At 39.9% G+C, this 25261-nt stretch overlaps 1 protein-coding gene across 1 annotated transcript in view; it reads left to right on the forward strand.

Moving 5' to 3' along the window:
* Window positions 1-25261, forward strand: part of Gpc4 (glypican 4) — a 109208-nt gene that overhangs the window by 73238 nt on the left and 10709 nt on the right. Inside the window, exon 3 of the mRNA XM_005401204.2 lies at window positions 14337-14728. Coding sequence (XP_005401261.1) covers window positions 14337-14728 — 392 coding nt within the window. The remainder of the gene's footprint in view (window positions 1-14336; window positions 14729-25261) is intronic.

A 25261-nucleotide genomic window follows, 5' to 3' on the forward strand; every position in this document is an offset into this window, starting at 1 on the left:
TGTATATATCATTGACCATTTCCACTGTTTCAAACACTTTTTGTGCAAAAATATGTTTGGCATTATTTCTCTTTCCCTGGGTTCATGAGATTACACTTATATAAATGTGTATTGGTCAGTTTTCCCATCACTGGGACAAATTACCTGACACCCATAACTTAAAGGAGGAAATGGTTATTTGGTTCAAGTTGTAGAAATTTCAGTCTGTACTTGACTGTTTTCATTGCTGTAGGTCTGAGGTGAGACAGAACATCAAAGCAAAAACGGATGGTAGAGCAAAGCTGATTGCTTCCTGGTGGCTGGCAAGCAGAATACAGGGAAGTGTGCCAGAGAGGAAAGGGGCCAGGGACCACCAGATAGATGTGGTACCCAAGTCTTGCCACCCTGACCCACCCAAGAAGTGCACTTTACTACTCTCATACATGGCTCTCGAGCCAATTAAGTTGACAGTCCAGCTTGACTGTGACGGTCTGTATATATAGCCTTCCTACTAATTGAAACTCTGTACATATATACTGCATCTGTAGAGAGTATTTAACAATATGTCAATACTATATGTAAATGGCTTTTATTGGCAAAATACATTGTTAGATCACCTCTGTCTCTCTTGACCACTAAGTTATTATTATTGCTATTTAAAAGAAAGATACTCTCTTGATTATGACATTTCTCTTTCAAGATAATAACTTTATTTTGGTTTTGATAAAAACTTAATTAGATAGTCATCTTAGAAAACATTTAGATGCTGGTATTTAAGAATTGTTACATGGGGGCTTCATGATGAAATTCAGAAGGGAACAGCAGTCGCGCTCTTTAAAAATGGCTTCCTTTTAACAGCATGATATAATGGAGATGAAGCTGTTTCCAGGGACTAAGGGCACCTTCTCCAGGTCACTCCATTTTTTGTTAGATGCAACTCTTCCTGGAGTGGGGCCCGCAGTCAGTCATTGCCTATGGGCCTGCTGACTTAGGTGTTTGCTCCCCATGGTTTTATTGCACTATTCCTAGGATTCCACTGTTTTTAGAAAACCTTACAGAGGCACTTTATCAATAAGTGTTAACATGTTTGTTAGAAAGGACAGAAAATTAGTTTCTCTTGTCCCTTCCTTACCACACATCACATTCAATAAATATATTAAATTTGTGCCTTTCTTAGTTTCAATCTTATCATGAAAAATGATTATGAAACTCCAGTTTGTTTCTTCCATCTTCAAATAAAAGTAATGGCACAGACAAAGTTAATAAACATTGATCAATTTTCTTTAACAGGTAGTAACTGAAATATGTCCCATCTGGAGATCAGAACAGGGCAGAAATGCTTTGTATGCTTTTTCTAAGTTTTTTTTTTTTTTTTTCTTTGTTGTTGTGACCCTGGAGATTAAGCCCAAGGGCTCTATACCACCAAGCTATGTTCCCAGCCCGTTTTGATTTTTTTCTTTTGAGACAAGGTCTTGCTATGTTGCCCAGGTTGGTTTTAAACATGTGATTTTCCTGCCTCAGCCTCTCAAATAGCTGGGTTTATAGGTGTATGCCATCACACTCACTTCTAATTTAGGTTTTCTGAGATGATGAAATTATATTAGTAAATGGTAAAACCTCAGTTGACTGGCCCCCTGCCAACCATAATCCTCTCATGGGTGCTACATTGATTCGCTGATTTTTTTTTCTTTTTTTGCTGATTGATTTTTAAAGATTACCGTTAAGACCTGCAACAATTTCTCAAGGCCTAAAGATCCAAAGATGTTGAATAAAGTGCTTTAGGGGTATCTTGTTTCTCAGAAATCCAGGGGTGGATGCTTTAGTTGAAGAATTGTGTAAACTATTATGGAAAGCAAATCCTGGATCTTTGATGTGAATGGAAGAGAGGAAGTTGGGTTGAGTATTAAGAGGGTGACTAGGGAATCAAGACCGAACAGCAAAGTTACACAAAAACAGCTGGGGAAATGTAATAAGGAAATAGTGGAAGGAGACCTGGAAACACTGGGTCAAGCTACTTGATAGGCACTTCTATAGCCATCTTCAACCTTAATTCAAACTTAGGACACAGACTCCATGTACCTTTGTGTATCATCAAAAGTAATCTATGGTATGAGGTACCACTTCTTTGTAGGACAGGAGCAATCACTTTTATAAACCTCTCAATAAAAGTTTAGGAGCTTGTAGGGAGTCAGCTTTCTGTTGCCAGGTATCAACTCTTTCTCTTAGTTCTCCGTCATTCCTTCTTGATTGACAGCATGTCAGGCTTCTAGTGCTAGCTCTGACAATTTTGGGGTCATTACATTTAAGAAATGAATCTCTTTTCTAATTCTTTTATCTCTAGGTCCTTTTTTGGTTCTGTACTTTTCATTTTCTATTCTTTTCACATCTCTAGACTATAAAGTCTATAATTCAGCTTCTAAATTATAAACCAATGTGTCTGTAGTATATGTTCAGACCTGGGTGAAGTATAAAGAGGACATTTCCTTTGACAGAATCCCCCCTACCTTCATCAAAATCCTCAGGTTTTTCTGTGTGTTTAAATGTGTTTAAAGACGCCCTTCTCTGTTTTTCTACATTGTAATATTTTTTACCCGACTGTTTAATTTAGCACTTTCCCAGGTTGAAGACTTAGAGCCAGAGCTTGATAGTGACAGAGCTAGCTGCTCCCCCTCTTGGCCAGTTCTGGGAATGTTTTTGATAGTAGAAGTGTTAATTAACATAGCTGAATTAGTTGGCTCATGAATATGCTAATCAGATACACTGCTCTGGAGGGCTGGAGAAGAATTGGCTTGTCACAGGGAATGGAAATAGTAGAAGTAGGGAATAATCCATGTTTTGGGAACACAGCGTAAAGACCCACCCCCAAATGTCTGGCATTTTGTGAGACCAATTGTTTTTAAAAGAAGCACAGCTAAATGAAAAACCCAAATAGGCAGAGATGATTAGAGCTACTATGTTAAATATGTCTCTGAATTACAGAGTGAAAATAATGTAGCAGCTATGAAGAAATATCGCTAAACTCCCCGAATCGGATGATTTGCTAGATATTTTGCATGTTAAAAGAAATGTTAAGGAAATAGAGATACTGTCTGATGCTGATCATTGGGAAACTCTTTTTATTTGTTGTTTGGGGAATAAATTTAGTAACTTTGGATGGGAGGCAGAGCACAGTGAATTGTCAGCCTGCTTCTACAGTGACTCCTCCGTGACCTGGGCCACTTAACTGGGTCTCAGTTTTCCCGTCTATAAAATGAAGGGGTTGAATTAGATGCTCTCTAAAAACCCTTTCAATTCTAAAAATTCTGTAAATCTTTTAAACATGTGACTAGACCAGCTGCTTTAGTGAAAGGTCTTACAAGATGTTAATTAGCCATCTGTATGGTACCCTCTATTTTCCCCCTATCATTTCTTAACCCTCAGCTACTTTTACCAGGTCTTTGAAAACCCGCCCATGAGCCTGCAGCTTGTTAACTTGAATAATAGTGGAAATTTTCTGAATTAGCTTAAAACGCACATAAAAGAAATAATTGTGTACCCCATCTATCTTCATGGGCCTTGCGAACCAGAGTGGTACCCTTCTCTTAAGCCCTCAACCTCCCCTTGTTTGCTATCATTTCACAGAGGCAAGGGATGAAGCATTCTTCAGACTTAGCCAAATCTGTAATTTAATCACTGAAGTTTTCTGTAGTTCATATTGGCCATAAATTAAGCCGGTAGGGATACCAGTGTGGATGCTCAGTGAGTCAAAGGCATTCAAATTCATAGGCCTGTGAAAGTAATGACCTCGGTGGCAGCAAGCTATCCGCTCACCTTAAAAGACAAACACATCCAGCTAAGCTTCATGGCCACCAGCTCAACTGAAATTTTCTCCATCTCAGCCATAACTATTTTTTAACTGCATGATTGATTATTATCCTTTGCACAGCTATGATTACTAAGGACCACCTGGGAGGAATTTAGTAGAAAACATGTCAAACATCCTCAAAGGAAGAGTGTTATAGAAATGTGTAGCATATATAGCATGGATTGGTTTTTAATTCTCACCTCATTTCATTCATTAAGACTTAAATTTGTTGCTTTTTAAAATCTCTGTTACAATGCAGTGGGTAACAACAACTCATAAACTGAAGAATTGCAAAAATACACAGAGAAAGACGTGAGACTGTCTGGCCCTTCTGCAAGTACAGTGTTCCTTCCAGATCATGGTAGTGATCTTTGATTTAGTTGGAGAGCAGTGCTGCTTTTTCTTTATCATTCTTATTTTCTTTTCCTTCCATGTAAAAGAGACTAAAAAATGGGATACTTTTGCTAGCTTTTTTATAATCTTTCTGTGAAACTTGATGAGAATGAGCCACTGCCAGCTTACTGTAATCAAATCAAGAGCTCAGACAAAACATACACATGTTTCTATTGACAAAGGTTTTTTTGCCTTTTGAGTGGTTATCTGAAGTGTGACCAACTGTGGCTCTAGCCTTGCCCGTTGAGAGTGCTTGTGCTGCTTCTGTGGAGCCCAGAGCACTTTTGCTTTGGGCCTCTGCAATTAGCTTGGACTTCTTCAGAAGGCATGACATCAGCAGGAAGCAGCTGATCTGTTTGGAGGCAAGTAAACACTCAGAAGAGCTTCTGCTGAACTGCCTTTATTGACTCTGTTGCAGTTTGTGCCAGTGAGTTTGGAATGTCCTTGTTCATCACTGCCTACCTCTTCTGTGTGTTTGTCCAGGCCAAAAGAAAAGGGGCTTATTTGATCTTGCACTGCCTTCAACTGATTGAGAGGATTTCTAAGCCAGTCATGCTTCAGCTCTTTCTTGTTCATTGTCCCTGCCCATCTTTAGCACTACCTTCTTACAAGAATTAGCTGAACAATGGGAACTCTTGTGATAAATATGAGGAATAACCGGGGTAGTCCATGGGCACACCTTTCCAAGCACTGAACTTGGCAGTGTGACAGAAGTTTTGAATACATTCATACCCTTTGATTTAGTAATACCACTTCTAGGTATATATCCCAAGGGAAGAAAGATCTACATGAAGATTTATGTAGTGTGCTAATAGGATGTTCGTTACAGCATTATTTAGAGTAGTGACAAATTGGAAATAAACCTGTGCCCCACAGTGATTACATTATGTTCTGTCCTTATGATGTCTTAATATGTAATCATTAAAAATATTTCTGAAGATTTTTTCATCATATTTGATAGGCTAACCATAAAATGCTACATGAGAACAGGGTGTAAATAATAGAGCATGATAGCCACTATGGACATCCAATAAGCCACTGTTACTCTCAGTAGTGGACTTAAGCCTGATTTATATCATCTTCATACCTGTCATATTTTGCAAATTGCTACAATGAAGAATACTTTTTTGAAAAAAAAAATACTATATTTCTCTTAATGAAAAATGTAGGAACTGCTTTGGTGGCATTTTAAAAATGTTTTATTTTATTAAGTATCCTAATCCTCACTGTAGACCAGTGATGGCAAACCTATTAGAGCTTTCAATAATGCAAACAGCCCACTGTGGCACACATGGCATAGGTTTGCCATCACTGCTATAGGCAATTTGGAAAGCTTAAAAAACACCTCAAAGTTTCTAATGATTAAACTGAATGAAGAGAATAAAGAGAAATAAAGTTATTTTTGAATCAAAGGCACGAAAGAATATTATTTTTCTGATTATAAAATATCACTAAATAGAAGAATGAAACCGTGTGCACTGTTGGTGGAATGGAAGTCAGTACAGCCATTATGGGTAACAGTACAGAGGATTCTAAAAACAAATCTGAAAATAAAACTACAGTACCGTAAGATCCAACAATGCCGCTTCTAGGCATGTGTGTCCAAAGGAAATAAAATCAGTGTGTCAAAAAGACGCCTATACTCCACTGTTCACTGCTACACTGTTCACAGTAGCCACGATGTGGACTCAACCTAAGTGTCCATCAGTAGAAGAATAGATAAAGGAAATGTGGTGTATATAAAATACGGAATATTATTCAGCCACAAAAGCATGAAATCTTGTCACTTGAATGAACCTGGAGGACATTGTGTTAAGTGACACATGTGAAGTCACACATGATCTTGCTCATAACTGGAATCTGAAAGAGTGATACATTTTGAAGGTGATAGGATATGCTAATTACCCTGTGTTGATCACTACCCAATATATACATGAACCAAAAGATCACATTGTACCTCATTAGTATGTTCAAAATATTATGGCCAATCAAAAAATTTAAATATCACTGAAAAACATAGCAGAATCAGGAAACATATTTTTTTTTTTTTGTCTTTTTGAGACAGGGTCTCGATATGCAGCTCAGGCTGGCCTTGAGCTCACTTTGTAGCCCTGGCTGGTCTCGAACTCACAACAATCCTCCAGCCTTAGCCTCCCGAGTGCTGGGATTACAGGCGTGTGCCACCACGCCCTGCCAGGAAACATTTTTTTTAAAAAATCACCTTTGATCCGCAATACCCCAGCATTATCATTGTGTGTACCTGATAATTTTGTTCATAGACAATACATGTATACAAATTGTAATAATACTCAAAATGCAATTCTGTGTCCTGATTTTTCTTTTCTGCTTGTGTTTTTCCTGTACATTTTTTTTCATGGTCCTGGGAATTGAACCCAGGGCCTTTGCATTGAGCTATGTTCTCAACCCTTTTAAAAATTTATTTTATGTTGAGACAATGTCTCACTAAGTGGCTAAGTTGCTTAGGGTAGGCTTGAATTTGTGATCTTACCGCCTCAGCCTCCCAGAGAGCTGAGATTACAGAAACGTACCACCATGCCCAGCCTGATTTTTCTCTGGCAAGAGATCACGAACGGATAGACTCTTATTATGAGATGTGCACATGAGACCATATGGTACCTCTATGACCCATCTATACAGAAAATAGCATTTGGGACCCTTGCAGTGTCTGCCTCAGCTTACTGATAGTTGCCCTTCACCTTTTCTGAGCAGTTCTGAATGCAGAGAAATATGGGAGTGCTAAAGCCAGCTGGCTCGCTGGTCCTGGGATGCCCTTCATAGATGGAATGAAGCCGAGCAGAAATCATGAGTGTACAGTACTGAGCCTTGTGTCGCTGGCCACATTAGCCAAAGACATGGCTGTGAGAGATACACATTGCATTTTCTCCCAAGGAGCCTCAGCATTCAGAATGCATTTCGACTAATAAAATAAACCTTGGGAAGAAAAGGCTGATCCTACTTTGGTAGAATCCCCTAGCACTCTTTGATATGCTATCACTGCTTAATGAGGGCTGCAGCTGGCAATTGGCCTGTCAGCCCAGAAGCACCCTATTAATTTGCTTTCCACTGATAAACATTTGTTGAGTGTGTGACCTTCTGGTACTCCATGTCCTATCAGGAACTTTTGAGGAGCAAGATTATGACCTGATAGAGGAAAGCGCCTGCAAAAACTTACATAGATTTAGCAAAAAGGCAAGACGGAGGAGATGGTGCTAAACCATAGTTGCAGCTGTTGGTAAAATACTTGCTGATGCTCCTTTCCCCCTTCACAGTTGTAGGTGACTATGTTAGCTGTTCATCATTAAGTGCTTGATCTTCTTAAGCTTTCTTAACAGTTAGAAAAATACGATTTTTGTAGCATTGGCAAAGAAGCTTTCTTTCTCAGGAATTTTGTTGATGTGGTAACTTAATGTTTGCATGCCACACCAGGGCTGTGAAGTACAGCATTTATAGTGAAGGGAAAATGAACCCTTATATGTAAAAGACAGCTTCCTAATAATGTAAATACACTGTGGTGATTTATAGCACCAAGCAAATGGATTGAATAGAAAGGGCTTCTAGTCTCTTAAGGTCATGGGTTAATTCTAGAATGCATCCTAGCTCGTTAATCAGTGGCCAGTGCATTGTTTATAAAGAAGTAACTAATGGCATTTAATAGCGCAAGTGACGGTCCTTTGACCTTTTTCAGGAATTTTGAATGTTTATTTGATTCGAGACAAGTGGCTGGCAACAGAAGTTCCAGAAGTACATGATGTTCTCCCTCTTCTTTAAAAGACAGGATATTTAAATAGAAAACTTTCATGTGGAAGTTTTGCCTTTTCACTCGTAGTTTTTCCCGTGTTAAGTCAGTACCACTTAAACACTAGAATAATTAAATTTTAAAGTTTGGAAATACAGCCCCCTAGCTCAAGGCTTGTGCTGAGCTGACTTGTGGTAAACAAGGTAATATGCAAATGAAATCACATAGGAGGAGTGAAGATTGAGCTGCTGATTCTTAATTTTTATATGTGTGTGATGTGTATGGTCTTCTTTGTTTTAATGTAATGTAAACTGTCTCGCCAGGGTTGAGGGTTCTCTGTTCCTTGTTTTTCACTCTGTAGTTGCTCCCACAATCACAGATGTCTGGGACATTTCACAACCTTGGAAGGTAGAGCCATTAAGCATTTCCCTTTAGATAAACAGCTCCCAGTTTTATAAGGCCTTGGGTCTTCTTAGCAGACTTCCAGCAGCTTTGGCTTCATTTATGTTTCCCCAGATGGATTATTTTCACTCCACTAGGAAAGGTAAAATTAATCTTAAAAGATTTTTAAAAGTGATTGTTGATGCAGAGAAATTTGAAGGGGACAGTAATACCAGTAATTGTGTCTGTGTATTGAGCATCTACTTTGTGCCAAGTAATATCCACAGGAGCTGAGAGAAAATAGCCATACTTTGTGAATGGGACAAAAGAGACTTTTTCCTGGCCATGGTCATGCAGCTACTAAAGGAGAGTCTTGGTTTTTCCCACTGTGTCATGCAGCTTTGGAATAATAGCATTTGTTTTTCTATCTCTGTGTTAAGTGACCATTCATGAGCTCAAGGAAAAGCAGCAGCTTGATCCTTAAAACATGCAGCTACTTATGCCTGCAAACTGAAAATTGGAGGAGAAATAAACCCTGATCATAGACACGGTGTTTCAAATGCTTGTAAACCACCTCCTTTCTGATTTCTATCAGACACCAATACCTTCACTTAAAACAGACTCTCTGAGCAGCATTTCTTTTTCATAAATACAAGCAATTGCTGCAAGGGAGATCTAACTTCCAATTAACTCAGCTTCTGGTTGGTGTGGAACTCCGGGTTACACTACTCTTCGCTGGTTCTCATAGCCGCCACACGTATTATAATTGGTTTCAGGCATGATGATTATGAAGGATGATTGCTAAGTGGCTCCGCCTAGACAGCTCTTCTTCAGAAGTAAGGATCTGACCCTGATTCTGAGTTCTTAGGAAAGAGATGGAGATGAGCACTGCAGCAAGTAATGAAGTTGCATTGGTGGTTGTGGACCAGGACCTGAAAGTCTAATTTGTGCTCCATTCCTTATAGTAGAAATACGTGTCATGGGAAAAAAGTGTGGAGTGGGGTATGAAAAAATTATGCAAAAACATTAGAGAACTGCTAGTTTAATAGGAGAAACAGATGCAAAAGGATATTTTTTTACTTTCTCTCTAATAGGAAATTCCTGATTTTGTTGATATTGTACCTAAATAGTACAGATTTTTTTTGTTTTTTTTTCTGGTACCGGGAATCGAACTCACGAGCTTGCGCTTGCCAGGCAGGCGCTGTGCCGCTGAACTAAATCCCCAGCCCCTAGGACAGATTTTAGAAATCCAGTTATGTTTCCTATCATTTGAAGGGCCCCTTCGAGGCAAAAAGCATAGAATATTCCCATTTAATAGGAGCAGTAAAAGCAGGTCAAAGGAGAAATGAGTTTGGGTCTTCTAGATTCTGTCATTTTTGTTCTGTTGACACCTGTGGGTGAAATAGTTGAATATTCAAGAATTTGCCATATGAAATAAAGGCTTAAGAGTTTTATAGATATTTTAAAAATAGCTGATGCATTCAGAAAACCACCTGTGGGAAGTAGTGGTATAGTAAAGGTGAATTGAATGGGGGGAATTTGTCTTTTCTAGAAATTTTCATTATAGTCTGATTGGGCAGAAGGAAGATTAAGATGCATGATTAAACTGTGTGCTTTGATTTGAGCCCATAAGAGCCATTCAGTACTTGCTTGTCAAATTGCATAGTCATTTGTAGAGATTAAATTGTGAGGTTTTAACTTGTTATATCAGTTTTATAGAATTTCTCAAGCATTTATTAACAACATGCCCATTAAAATGGTCTCTATATTTGCAATTTATATGACCACATTAAAGCGTCTTTTAAAATGTGAAGGAAGGGAAGTAAATTTTCTGAACGATGAAACGTATCACTCTTTAGTATGTATATAAGACCAAGCTGCTCTCTTACAATACAGACTAACAAACATACACACTAAAATTTTCCTAGACAGAATGTGAGTCATGGGAATCATGTAAAGCCGGTGGTGGCAATGGAAGAGAGCATGTCAGCCTTCTCTCTTCATTAGATCATTTCTCTTACATGATGAGTAACTACAGTCTATGAAGCTGATGTAACTGGTAAACTCCTGACCTGAGTGAAGAACTTAGTGAAGAACTTAAATTTTTTCCATAGACTGTTGAGTGTCTTAGTGTTGATTTAGCCCTGTAAGACTTTGAAACCTAAAAGATGAACCATGACATTTTTGGAAGTTTGAAATTAAAACTAAGTTTGATGTGTTACTCTGCGCCCCCTCCCAAAAACCCCTTGAGTCTAGGGCCATTCGTTAAAAATGCAAGTAAGTATTAAGAATTATTAGGGCTGGGGATTTAGCTCAGCGGCAAAGCGCCTACCTGGCAAGCGCAAGGTCGTGAGTTCGGTTCCTGGTACCGGAGAAAAAACCAAAAAAAAAAAAAAACCAAAAAAGAAAAGAATTATTTACAAAATGCGTATTAAAACACAAATCAAATGATTCTTATTCCCTAGTTTATTCTGATGTGTACAAATTTTATGAGCAGTATAATAAAAATCCGATATAGGGAAGGGCCTGTGGTTGCTGTTGGAATTTGCTCTTTGAGATCATGAAATGTTGCTAGCATTGGGTTGACACAGACTTGTGAATTTTTCAGTGTGTGAATGCTATGTGTGCAACTCACGGACAGTATAACCCAACCCATTTGTGCCTTTTTGCTCCCAGTCAACAAGCACGACTCAGCAAGGATGGTAGCAATTCTGCGCAGTATGAGACACAGACCAGGTGATATTTAAGGTTCCTTCTTGTGCTGAGATGCCCTAACTTTGAATTCTAGAAGAATACCACATGCGTTTAATCATCTACCTCAACCCTTAATTGAGAAAGTTCCACGTAAGAAAATTTATCCTTGCACACATAAGCACTCCTAAGCCAGGCTTGGTGGTGCACATTTGTAAAGCCAATTCTTTGGGAGGCTGAGGAAGGAGGATTACAAGGTCCAGCCTAGCCCGGACAATTTAGTAACTTAGTGAGACCCTGTCTTAAAATAAAAACTATAAAAAGGATGGGGATATAGCTCTATGCGAAGGCCCTGGGTTCATTCTGCAGTAACACACACACACGCACACACACACACGCGCGCGCATGCGTGAATCATACCTAGGAATACAACAACAATTTTTAAAAATATACTTCATTGGAAAAACTTCTCCGCATCCTGAATGCTTCACTCTCCACAGCCTCTTAGTTGCTGGTAATTGCTAGTGAGACATGAAGTGGGGAAAATACCATTAGCCAAAGCAGTTTGTTCTTCAACCTGAAGATATAGCAAAATCACGGGTGGCCAGACCCCCGTCAGGGATTCTGGTGCAGTACATCTGGATGGGCCCCAAAACTTGCATTTCTAACAAGTGGCTAGCTGCTGCTGAGACAATGCTGGTCCTTGAGCTGCACTTTGAGAACTACTCAGAGCATCTGGGAGAGAACGAAAGCATTTCCCACGTAGCTTATTTCTCATGTGGTTGTCTCATATGGTTCCTGTGATAGTTGGAGTTGTTCACTGGACTGGATTGAGGGATGCCTAGAGAATTGGCAAAGCATGCTTTTGTGTGTGTTATGGCTTGTGTCTAGATGTCCCCCCAAAGACTCATGCAGTCATAAGTGGGGCTTTTTTTCAGAGGTGGCTGGATCTAGGGTGGGTGGTTGATTCATAGTGCAATTCTAGGATTAAATGTGGCTGATTGCTGGATCAGTCCATTGATTGGTTTGGCACTGCCCTAATTCTTGTAGCCTGGATACAATATAAGGGACAGAAAGAGGCTTGTCTTGTCCTTTGTTGCTTTGCTACCTTCTGCCTGCATAAACTGTTTCTCTTCTGCGATAGAGCCATCTGATTATGGACTGGAACCTCTACAAACTTTGAGCTAAATAAACCTTTCCTTCTTTAACTTTGGGTGTCAGGTATTTTGTCTCAGCCATGAGAAAAGTAACTAAGACAGGGTGTGTCTGAAGGTGTTTCCAGTGAGCTGAGTGGGGAAAACTGTCCTGAATGGTAGCAGCACCATCCAACAGGCTGGGGCCTGGATGGACCAGAAACATGGGAGAAGAGGGAGCTAGCTTTTGCCGATAATCATGCTTAACCTTTCTGGAACTGGTACAATCTCTTGTGCCTTTACCTGTGGTCACCAGAATCTAGTTCTTTATCCTTTGAATGCAGACTTGCACTGGGAGCTCTCCAGAAGACTTTGAGGTCTGGGGCTCAGACTGAGGCTGCATCTTTGGCCTCTCTCCCATTCTGAGGCTTCTGGCTATTTGAAGTGAGCATCTGCTAGACTCCCTGGCCCTCCACCTACAGTGGGCCATTGTGAGCCTTGTTCGCCTCTGAGATCATGGGACCTAATCTGAGAAATGCGCTCATGTATATTCTATTGGTTCTTTGTCCACTTTCTGCCCTCTCATTCAAGGGAGAGAACTTTGGTGAAAACACCTGAGGATGAGTTGACCTGCCTGCTGGTGTATTCTTCAGAGGGAGTTGATTTCCCTTTTTGTAAAGAAACTCCGGGAAATAAAATATCAGCAGTCATATAAAGAAAAAAAAAACTAGATAAAAGGGAAAGGAGAGAGGCCAAATGAAAACAGTACACACAGTTTGAAAATCTAGAACCAGAGAGGACTATGGACTTTAGCCACACGTCACAAGGAAGCATATAGTGATCTGTTAGAATTTGGAGGGAAACCAGTACAAACTCTCCTGGCGTGTAAGGAAAGCCTACACATCCATCTCCCTCCAGAAAGCTTTAGTTTACTCCATCCTGGTTTTTGGGAAATGATTTGGACTTAATTGTCAGCCTCTGATTTCTCTACCTAGCATGGAAAGAAACATTTTTGAGGCACGATTTTGTTCTGATAAGCCCACCAATGTTCTGCCTTTGAAGTAGGTATATTTTCTTTCTGTTCGGTGTTCACTTAGGAGCAGTTTCTTATTTGATGTGGCCCTTGTGTTATGCTCTGGTATTTATTACATTTCTTGCTTATAAACTTGATATCATGAGGTGTTTATTTTTATACCAGGCAAGAGATGCTTGAAGAATGATTAATGTTAGTCCTTCTTTTCGTTGAACTTCTTGTGAAAAAGCTTCAGGAAAAAACATTTGCCATTTATACTTAAGAGATTAAAATATTCAACACTTAAGCCATTGCTACGAGATGGACAAAATATAGTTCTGAAATCACCACATATTGCCATTTGTATTTTGCAGTTATTTTTTGATGCCATCTTACAAATATAATAATACTGCAGTATAGTTGAGTTCATGATACGGTCATTTTCTTTCTCCCTCTCTGTCTTAGAAAGAACATTGAAAAGACACTTGTGATGCTACTCTCTGAATCCTTTAGGAACCCAAGTTTAACTTGGATGCTTCCAACTGATACCAAGATCACAGAAAAACACCCAAGAATTTATTTTCCCAAAACGTATGTGCTTGCTTTTCCAAGCATGCCATGTAGATAAGTATGGAGGAGAAAAGAAAAAAAAAGACTCATGCCCAAGTCAAACAACTATTGAGCATACCTGCTCTGGTCTTAGGTTATAACTAGGCAGCATGATTCATTGGGATTTAGATGCTTGGAGTGAAGTGTTCTGGAAAACATATTTTAGACATCATGTGCTTATTTTTATGCAGGTTTTGAGAAAAGAAAGGGAGAGAGAGAACAGGAATGACAGAGAATGAATGAAAGAAAATGAATGAATGTGTATGTGTGTTGTACTACCTCCTGAGAAGCTGTTGGTGGAAGTTTCATTTTTTCCCCTCTTAGATATAGACCATATGTAAGTGACATGGGTTTCTTTTCATTGACAAATGATTTGAGATACCATATTTCCCGAGAAATTCATTCTCTGCGAATATGTTTTCCAGTTTAATTTCTTGACTGATTTTAAAAATTTTTTAGACTTACGTTTATGTGAAAAACACTGTTAATTACTAAAATCTCTCTTTTCATTTTCTTTTTTTCTTCTTTTGTTTTTAGAATTCTTCAAAGAACTACTAGAGAATGCAGAGAAATCCCTGAATGATATGTTTGTGAAGACATATGGCCGCTTATACATGCAAAATTCAGAGCTGTTTAAAGATCTCTTCGTAGAGTTGAAGCGCTACTACGTGGTAGGAAACGTAAACCTGGAAGAGATGCTTAATGACTTCTGGGCTCGCCTCCTGGAGCGGATGTTCCGCCTGGTGAACTCCCAGTACCACTTTACAGATGAGTATCTGGAATGCGTGAGCAAGTATACCGAGCAGCTGAAGCCTTTCGGAGATGTCCCTCGGAAACTGAAGCTGCAGGTTACTCGCGCCTTCGTAGCAGCCCGTACTTTTGCTCAAGGCTTGGCAGTTGCAAGAGATGTAGTGAGCAAAGTCTCTGTGGTAAGTGCTGTTTGCATTCTCTGTTTTTGTTTGTTTCATTTTAAAAGAAAGTTGGGGGGAAAAATAAATCATTAGACTCTGTTGGTGACTCAATAACAATTTTTTTTTCTCTTCTCTCAGACTTAGTCCTTAGTTAGACATGTACCTTTTAGAGTTACTAAACCTCACTCTGGCAGACATCTTCATATATTACTGTTGTTTGCTTTGGTTTCCGTGTAGTCATTCTCAGAAGTGGGATGTAGGTTCCCTCTGGAATCGTGTGTTTAAAAATGAGTTAAATAACCTCCATGATGCTCCTTTTAGCTTTTATTCATTCTAATCCCCCCGCCCGGTGGCACTGAGGGTGGAACCCAAGGAGCACCGAGCTACATCCCCAGCCTTTAAAATTTTTTTTTTCTGACCTTTGAAACAGTGTCTCACTAAGTTGTCCAAACTGGACTGCCTCCTGCCTCCCTCTCCGGAGTAGGTGGGATTATAGGCCTGCCCCACTGCAAGGTGCTCTACTTCCCTTCATGCAAAAGAAACATATGCATGCAGCTTCCACATTTGGTGGTTTTGAGTGACTGTGTTTGAGCCTACCAATTACAGTCTAGGAAGTCATTTCACACCTGTGAGCGTGTTTCCTTACTATAAGGTGTGCTTGGAGCCATTTAGAAGATAGAGCTTTCCCTGACTATTAATATGGACCACACTGCTCAGAAGCATGACTTTGTTTTATAGGATTACCAGTTCAGAAAATACAATTGTAAACATAGGAACAGGAGCTGACAAAGTAAACCCCAGTTTCTTCACTTGTAAATTAAGGGAATTGAAGTAGATCAGTATTTTTCTGACCATGTTCCTTGGAGCCAGCTTAGAAGGTATTTCATTGGTCTCAGTGAGCAGGGACAAGGAAGAAAGGGGGCTTTGTCTCCCAGTGGGTGAAACTGAACATCTATGTGTGCTTTACCTCTTGGTTCCACCAGAGAAGCTTTGCATTCTTTGGCTTCATGCAGTAGGCTTTCAAAAGGGAAAATGCCCCTTCCCACTATGTTCCACATAATGATGTTTGAAAACTTGGTGTGTGTGTGTGTGTGGGGGGGGTGTTCTGGAGATGGAACCCACAGCCTCATCATGCTAAGCAAGTGCTTCTACCACTGAGCTATAGCCCAAGCCCTCTGAAAATGGTGAAGGCCCTTCTACCAGTACCCTTCCATGACCCAGTACCAGGGAAGACACAGATATACAGGGGCAAAGCTGTCTTTACAAAACTGGTCCTAGTGCTCCTACCACTAGGCCCTCAGAGGAAAAGCCGAATTGTAGGCCATTGCTAAAAAGCCTAGGTACACAAGGATAGCAGCTTCTGCTAAGGCCATTTGGTTGTTTTGAGGCCTAGAGGAATAAGCAACATAAAAACTGAACAGCACTACAAACATTAAAAGAGCCATATGACTGCCTGTCACAGAGTTCATCTACAACGAGGGTGACCGTGTAATTTATTGTCCAAACTGCGGCACTTACTGTCTAAACCAGATGGTGCTTATTAACAGTGCTACCCAGACAACAGGTGTTACTAATTGTTAATAAGCAACCAGGACTGCCCAGGATGTGTGGTCACCTTCATAAGAGAGGAAACTTCTATTTATTTCACAGAGTGAAGAAAAAGATTCTAAAGATTAATAAAGTGAAAAATAGGTACCTCCATGGGTTTTCATATTCGAATTGGTTGATGATAAGATTCGGTGATTTGTCACTTTCATTACAGTATTGTTGGCTTGCACATTCTTCCTCATCTCCAGGCCGTAAACTGTCAGGAAACAATTTCTTCTAGTACATTTTTTTTTTTTTTTGGTTTTTCTCCGGTACCGGGAACCGAACTCACGACCTTGCGCTTGCCAGGCAGGCGCTTTGCCGCTGAGCTAAATCCCCAGCCCCCTAGTACATTTTTGTTTACCCACTCTTTTTTCTTTTTCTTTTTTTATTATAAATTGTAAATATTTGTTGGGGCATATGAGGCTGGGGTGGGAATAAGTGAGATGATTGTTAAAAAATAATCTGATACTGGCACTTCTGCCAACCCCATCAACCACTATTAATGTTGGAAAACCTTGTGTCAGAGGCTCGAAAACAGTGCACAGTCGATCCATATCACATTTTGTATTGTAGTTCACCTCACATGTTTGCCCTCCTTCAGCAATTCCTTGTGTTCATCCCCAGTTGAAGGTAGGTGCTGCGGTGTGGCCTGTGTGTCTATGTATACGTGTACACAGGTGTGTACACTCTTGCCAAAGAAAAGGCAGAGTAGAAAGCAAGTGTTTGAGAAGTGGTTTCTTTATATTAAACTTTCCTCTCTTTGAATTCCAGTTTAAATTTCAGGAAGGAGGAAAGTTACTTTCTGAGTATTACCCTTAAGATTGATCCTAACTTAAAAAAAGATCGCTCCTTATTCTATTGCTTACTGTATTCTCATATGTGCCTAAGAGAGATTTGTATAGGTTTTATGGGACTAGAGTGAATGCAAGCAGTGTGGCTTAATTTATGTAGGGTAATGTTTACTTGCCAATTTTTCAGTTGAAAATAATGTTTTATGGCTATTTGAAGTATTATATTGTAATTGCAAACTTGAAAAAATACTGTTTTGGCTTCACTATGGAGCTTCTTCTAGACTTAAGGACTGACTTGCATTCAAACCCTTCAACTAAGTCAGGTTAGATTATCTAAATTACATAATAATAAGACACACAGGCATCACATAAAGTTTCTGAAGGCATTGGCTCAGAATCTAACACAGTCTTCCATCTGTGGAATGTTTCTGTATAGTAGTATGCTAGGAGTATTTGCAGACTTGAGAAGATATTTATTACATTGAGTTTTGGAGCATCATTACAGGTAAACAAAATTTGAGGTATAGTGGTATGGACAAGACAGTAATTGACCTGACTTCCCAAAACATACTTCAAATTGAGCAATTTGAAAAATCTATTTGATTAATTAATAATTATAATTAAGTTTAAGTACCTAAGCTATTTTTTTCATATATAGGGGTTCTCATCCCTCTTTCCTAATCCCAAAGCCAAGTATAGTTTCCAGGTGAAACTAGAACAACCCAAGAAATGAACAGACCTTTTGCTACCCAATAAAATTAATTGCCCCTGACTGGAAAAAAGATTCCTCAGAGTAGGGAATATATTTCCTAATTATAGAGACCCACTTACCTCTAAGAAGACCTTTATAGTCAAATATGATAAGCATCCTGGACTTGGGGCTTATGAATTGCATATATAACTTAGAGGTAGTCCAACTTGGTCTCCATGGGAGTATGCCCTGCTCTTCCAGTTTACTTTTACAACAAGAGAGTTGCAGTTTTAAGCTGAACAATGGTTTGGTTACCACTACGCCTTTGAAAGGCTATTAGTACCAGCAAGCCTAACTTACTGGAAGAGAAAGGCACTGCTTAGCTGAAGTAGACTTGCCTTGATTCCATTTTTCTGGGCTCAGATATCCTGTGATTATAGTTCACTCCATTGAGCTTTACAATGCAAACTTGAGAAAAGTCCGCTTAATTAGTAACAGATGGTTCAAGAATACCCTGGTGCTGCACATCTTTGGATTACTTATTCTATCTTTATTTCTCATGGTTCATGATACATTTCTTCTTTACCTGCTTCTAGCAGCAGTTTTGCCTGGAAGGGTGAAGTCTGTTGTGGTCTTTCAGAAACGCACTAGTGGTTACATGTGCCATGAAAATGAATAGTTCCTATGCCAAAGACAGTTGCACTCTCATGGTTTCAATTAACACTGACATAATGGGACTGTGTCTACACCCCTACCCCAAATAAGGGGCTTAATTAGAAATTGGTGCCTTGCTGTTGAGATGTCTAAATGACTGTCCTGCGTTAGAACCAGTTTCCATTTTCTCCCTCCATTTTTATTTACAGTGTCCCAAGCCCTATAAAAATACGAAAGTGTTTCCATTTCCCAAAGTCATTTCATATGTGTATGTATTCATACTCATTTGTGCATGCTGGGCAAGTGCCTTGCCACTGAGCTATACCCCACTCCCATTTATTGTTTTTAAACAGGTTCTTGCTAATAATTTGGCCAGGTTGGTCTTGAACTTGAAATCCTCCTGCCTCAGTCTTGAGTACCTGGGAATACATGTAAATGTAATTTTGAAAAAACTATCAATATGAAAAGCTTTTAAGAACCCAACTGCAGACCTTAATTCAGCCCTTAATATTATTTTCATTCATAATCTTCAGGACTAGAATTGGGAAAAGGAAGGTAAGACTCAAGCTGTGGCTGGGATAGGGAGAGCCAGTGTGCAGGAGGTGTGAGGGCTGAAGAAATGGAGATCCCATAAGCTCAGAACAGAAATAGAGCCCACCTCAAGGGGGTTAATGAGTGATGCTGAAACTTAAAGGTTACGACTGAGTCTAAGCATGCTAGACAAAAACAGCACACTCTTAAGTATTTAAGCAGCTTGAGTTCTATTTACAACATATCCGCAAATATTCCCGAATGAATCCTAGTTTATCCCATGCATTTTGTTATATTCTTAAAATTCTGTTATCAGATAAAAAGTTAGGAACTTCTCATCCTCATTTCTTTGTGTGTGCACTGAATTCAAAGCTAATTAGGAAATTGCTGAGTAAACTCATCACATCCCACGGCAAGTGTGGGTTCCCTATCTCATTGCCTTACCATAATTTGGGAAATATTTCCTGTTATTTTTATTGGGTTCTTCTGTTACCAAGCAACAGATAAAATCTAGACCATTTCTGTTTGTTTGGTACTATTGACTGTGCAAAAAATAAAATGCTGCAACAAATGTATGTGAGGAGCTGGAATAAACTAAAAGGAAATGTGTTTCTAACTTCAATCCAGCATGGTAACTGCCATCACTGTGTAATGTGGCTTAAGGCTCGTTCTGAATTACTGAAATGAAATCCAGCCTGTGTGAAGAGTTCTGCTCCAGCATGTTTCTTCTTTGCAGGCTGCTTGCAGTAGTTTTTAATGTGGTGTTTGGAAAATGCGTTATTTGGTAGAAAGGCTCAATCTATGTTAAAAGAGTCTTTAGAAGGAGACTTTTCTGCAAAGGCTTTTTATAGCAGGTATGGCATTCAGATGTCATGTTAAGTATGTATCTGCAGGGAGGCAAGGATGAGGTGTCTTTGATTTTTTTTGTGGTTCTAGGGGTGGAACCCAAGGCCTGGCACATGCTAGGCAAAGTCTATTACTGTTAAGCCAGGCCCCCAGCCCACAATGAGGGTTTTTAATCTGTGTGTGTGTGTGTGTGTGTGTGTGTGTGTGTGTGTGTGTGTTTGTATGTGGTGCTGGGGAACAAACCCAGGGCCTTGTACATGCAAGGCAAGAGCTGTACCACTGAGAAACATCCCTAGCCGCAGAGGCTTTTTAAAAAGAGCCTTAATACGCTAACAAGGAAATGAGATTCCTGTCCCACTGACTTCTGTTATGAAACAGACCCTGAAAATCTCACATTCTATGGCACTTCCCAGAATTATCTGAAGGTTTTGGGAGACCTTGCTCAGTCTTTAAAGATTTTTAAGACTCAGAATTTGGTATTAACGTATTGTCATTGTGGGTTGATGACTCGGATTAATTTTGATATTTGGGTAAATAGGGGGCTGGGGATTTAGCTCAGCGGCAAAGCTCCTGCCTGGCAAGCGCAAGGTTGTGAGTTCGGTTCCCGGTACCAGAGAAAAAACAAAAAAATAAATAAAATAAAAATTTTTTTAAAAAAGATATTTGGGTAAATAACTCAGATTGGTTTTGGTAATGGGGTTAATAAAGAAGCAGTCCTGATGAGGTTCCTATCATACCACCCTCTAAAAGCAAACAAACTCTTCTTACATAATGTCCAACCCGTTTTCTCCATATATAAGTTATATCTTGCTCATTAGTAGGGATTGATTATCTCTCCTATGTGTAGTTACAAAATTTCTTTCAAACTTTGAGAACAGTGGTAAAATACGCATTGTTTTTCAGGTTAGTTTGTTCAAGAGAACTCTTTGCGTCCAGAGTGTTTTCTTGAGCCTTTAAATTCTTTGAGGAGGGACTGGTGAGAGATGCACTGTAATTATATATTTTTCACACCCTTTTACCACTGTACACAGTTATAAAGATAAGGCACTCATACTTAGTAAATCATTGTTTTATTAAACAATATGACCTCCTCATCCAGTTGTCCAGTGAGTATTGCTCTATGTAGAACCCTTGTGTCCTAAATTACCCTCCAATGTAGAAACTGATTTGTTTGGTCAGTAAACTTTAAAAACTTCAGATTGGCACTAGAATGCATGCAGCCCCATAGCTGGGTATTCCCTGTGTGTGGAAAGAATGGACTAGGCCTGAGAGCTATAGAAAAGGACCGACCTACCCATGTGTTGCCCTCAAGCTTCCTATAGTCTGTGACTCGGAGAAGCCATTTAGATACACATTAAGGGGTCTGGGGGCATAGCTCAGTAATATAGCACTTGCCTAGCATGTGCAGGGCCCCAGGTTCAATTCCCAGCACTCCCCCTCACACAAGTAACATAGCAAAGATGTCAGATCCCCATACTCTGGAAGCAAACTGCTTAGGTTCACATCTTGGTATGACCATATACTAGAAGTCCTGGTATAAGTCTCAACCTCTTGGGGCCTCCCTGTCCTTCATGTGTGCAATGGAAATGACAATGCTTGCCTCTTATGATTATTGTAAGGCTTAAATAAGTTAATATGTGTTATGGTTTGCGGAACAGAACCTGATATACTAAGTATTCTATAAATGTATCATGTAAGTCAATAAAATCCAAAGAAACTATCAATAGTAACTCTTGTCATAAAGCTGAATCTTGACCTGAAGACCCTTATAGCCAGAACACTAGACAGGCTTATTCTTTTTGAGAGCATAAAGCTATTTCTTTTGTTCAAAGGGGAAGGGAGAAATATAGAGATTCCCTTTTTCTATTCTTTCATCATGTGAGTTTGAGAAATAACTATTAAATCTGTACATCTGAAAAATGTGACTTTTGTAAAAGACAGTCTTAAACCTCCCATGCCTGTTATTACCCCAGTCCCAAGGATTCTGGAAGTCTCTGGCATCTGAGCCCAACAGACCCTTCTACGTAAAAGAAAAAATATCAGATGTTAATCATGAGCTATGCCCCAAAGTTACAATCAAATATAGCATTTTAAGTGGCATGTTATATCATGGAGGGTAAAAGGAAGACCCTGCAGTGTAGTGACCCTTTTGTATCAGTCCCTCTGTGGTATGATCTACTATTTAGTCTTTGGTCCTCCAGAGTCAAATCTGCTTCAGTAAATACATTCTGGGGGACTCAATGGAAGAAATTGATCTGGATGGTTACAGGGAATAGAATGTGACTGAACTTCAATTTCTATTCAAAATAAAGTCCCAGAACAAAGTATTACTTGGTTCATTGTTAAATTTGCTTATAACGCTGCTATATTTGCATATGAGAGTATGGAGAGACAACTGGGAACTTGTCCATGAACACTCAGAGTTGTGTCGCATATCACTGTGTGACAGCAAGAGCTACCACTGGATCAAGCAGACCTTGGACTTCGGACAGAAACAGTATGTGTGAATTGAAATTGCATTACCTTATGCCCTTGGTTGGCTCTTTCTTCCCTGTGGAGGTTGGCACACCACTGGCTTTTTTACCAACCTAGTAAGAAGCAATGTAGGTTGGTACAAGGTTAGGTTTCAGAAGAGAGGCGGTCATTTGGCTTGTACACTGAGGGATAGAGATGATCTTGGAGAGTCAGAAGGTAGAGCTGATCTTTGACACTTGGTGTCCACCATCCTGAGCTTGGGGGGTCAGTGAGGGTGGGGCCCCAAGGCCTCAAATGCTGGTATTACTGACACTCTCTGAGGCTTTGCAGGCTATTCCTGTTCCTTTAGGTCTCATGACTATTTTAAAAACCTTCCCTTTATAGGAGGGCCTCATCACACACTAGGGTTTTGCTTCCCAGGTTCTGAATTCCCTTCACGTGAACTAGTGCATGGTGGTCTGATTAGTGGTTGTGAGACGAAAGACATTCTTCTGTAACTGTGGTATTTTATATACACTTACATGTCCCAGTTTACTTATAACTTCTTGATCTTTCTTTTCAGTTCTGGTATTATTTAGTGTTCCCATAGCAAGTTATAGCCAAGTTTCTTGTGATCATTTTAAGTAGTCACACAACAAATCACGTGCAGAGCATGAGCCAGTACTTAGCCAAAGAATGAAATGGGGAAACTCTGCCAAACCCAGATTCATAATCTTCTTTAGTAAAGTTCTACTGTGTCATTTCATTTGGTTTCTCATTTTAGAACTTGAGCCTCCATCAGACCTACTGCATAAATTATCTGACTTGCAGTTGAACTAAGAAAGGAGTGCAGTGTTTTCTAGAGTTATTTTTCAAAAGGGAATGGGGAAGGACTTCTTGGATAAATGTTTCTTGAATATAACTATCGTGAGCTTAATTTTTTTTCCCATTTCCTAAAGGCCCATCTCACTTTGGGATTTTTTTGAGTTTTGTAGAACAGATTCTGTATCGTAAAACAGAAACTCTTACCTGCCTTGCCACCTAGTAGAAATGTACGCCAAAATAATTCCAGGCACATAATCGGTGCTCAATAACTGTTTATTGACGCTTTAGCTTTTGATGTTTCTTCTTACTAAGGCAGTGTCTTTTCTGAAGCATAATATTCAGCAATACCAAGTGCTGCTCTGTGATGTTTTTCATAGTCATTTACATAACTCTTTACCTTTCTAAAATCCAGCCCTTTAACAGTCTCACCAATGTGAGACTCAACTAAAATAAACCATGCCTAAGGATAGAGTTGCCTATCTTCTGCTCATGAAGGCAGGGAAATGTGATGCATCTGGGAAATCTTTTTGTCACACATGTTTGATGAGGTGCCGTACTGGAATTAAATGTAGCGGGGTGACTGTCAGCGAGTTGCTTAATCTCTTTGGCTTCAGTTTTCTTATCTCTTAAATGTGAGAGCAGCAGCACTCAGTGATCTCTAAGACTGCTTTCAGCTCTGAAGACTTGTATGATCCTGCGATTCTCAGGCCCCTTTCCTTCTTGAGGCCTGTTTGCTCATCTGGAAAATGAGAAGTGGATGAGTATCAGAGTCTTAACAATCTGTGACTTTAAAGGAATGAACTTTTAGCTATCCAGAAAATCTAGTTATCCAGAGGGCCATTCCTCGAGGGTATTGGTTAGCCAAGATTTTACTGTACATTAATATGTAGTTAAAGGGACTAATTTAATGCCTAGAAAAACATTTGGGACTGGTTAAAACTGTGGAAAAATCCCAATTCTTTGCAGGGAATATTGACTCTAGTGTATACCATCTTGTCGCGTGTTTTCCCCTTGTGAGCTAGAGTTCTGTTTAGGGTAAGAGAGAGGGAGGGCTGTGTGCGCACCAGATAGGAGCCTGACAATGTTATGTTTTTCTCTTGATAGTACTAATCCCCTGTTCCGATTCCCGAGGACATTGCTGATAAGTGGTACCCAAAGCAACACACCAGAATGGGTGAAATCAGTTGCTGTCTACTCCACATCCCAGCATCTATTCCCTGAGGTGGTATTTGCTTCTGAAAGTCTGTGTACAGAGCCGGTTGATACTGATAGGGATGAATGCACTAATCCTCTGAGACAGACTCCACAAGAGGAGAGCGGGTCGGAGAAAGTAAGACAGGAACGTTGAGTTAGCTGCCATCATGTGATCCCTGGTCAGGAGCCTTTCTAAGCATTGATGGCAATGATTGACAGGAATGCCCACAACAGTTTCCTACCTGATGGAATGAGAAGGATGAAACTAAGACCTATTTCTCTGCAGAGGATGGCCCAGTCCAACTTCAGTACTGCGTTCACCCTTACAGTTTCCCTCCTTCACAAATTTTAGTAGCCCCGTGTGTGCTGCCATGTAGCATCACAGTTTCTGCTTGATATGTTCCTCTACATTTTGGCCATGCACACACTCCTGTGACATTATTTCCCCAAGTTCCTCAACCCCACATTAAAATGCCCCAGTACATCGTTGCACAGCTTTTGTTCATTTCTTTGTTGCTACCCGGGATGATCTCCATTTACTTCTCCACTTAAGTCCAGTCCCATCCTCAAAATTTAACAGATGTCTCACCTCGCCCATCAAGTGTTTCCCGAGTTCTCCATGCTCTGCTGTTCCCCAAACTCTGAAGGCCTTCACATACCCCCACATTTCAAGTTACTCATATTCTGCCCTGTAGAATACATTCATTTTGCCTTCTACACAGTGTTGGCCTAAGACACAGCACACACAAGTCCCCTTTTAAACCTTGGCTGGGAGTCAGGTTTCAAGGGCAGTTTTGTAGTCAGCATGTTCGATAAGGAGAGGTGCCTGTGTTCCAGTCGGGCAAAGACAAGTCCAGTGATCATAGGGGCCAGGGCAGGCCATGTGTAGTAGGCAGGTGAAACTGGCCTCGTTGCAAGATCTCATGGCGGACCCAGGAAGCTTATTTGTATTGTTTGTGGGTTTTTTTTTTTTTT

The sequence above is a fragment of the Chinchilla lanigera genome, unplaced genomic scaffold (assembly GCF_000276665.1).
Source record: "Chinchilla lanigera isolate Chin_1 unplaced genomic scaffold, ChiLan1.0 scaffold00072, whole genome shotgun sequence".
NCBI lineage: Eukaryota > Metazoa > Chordata > Mammalia > Rodentia > Chinchillidae > Chinchilla > Chinchilla lanigera.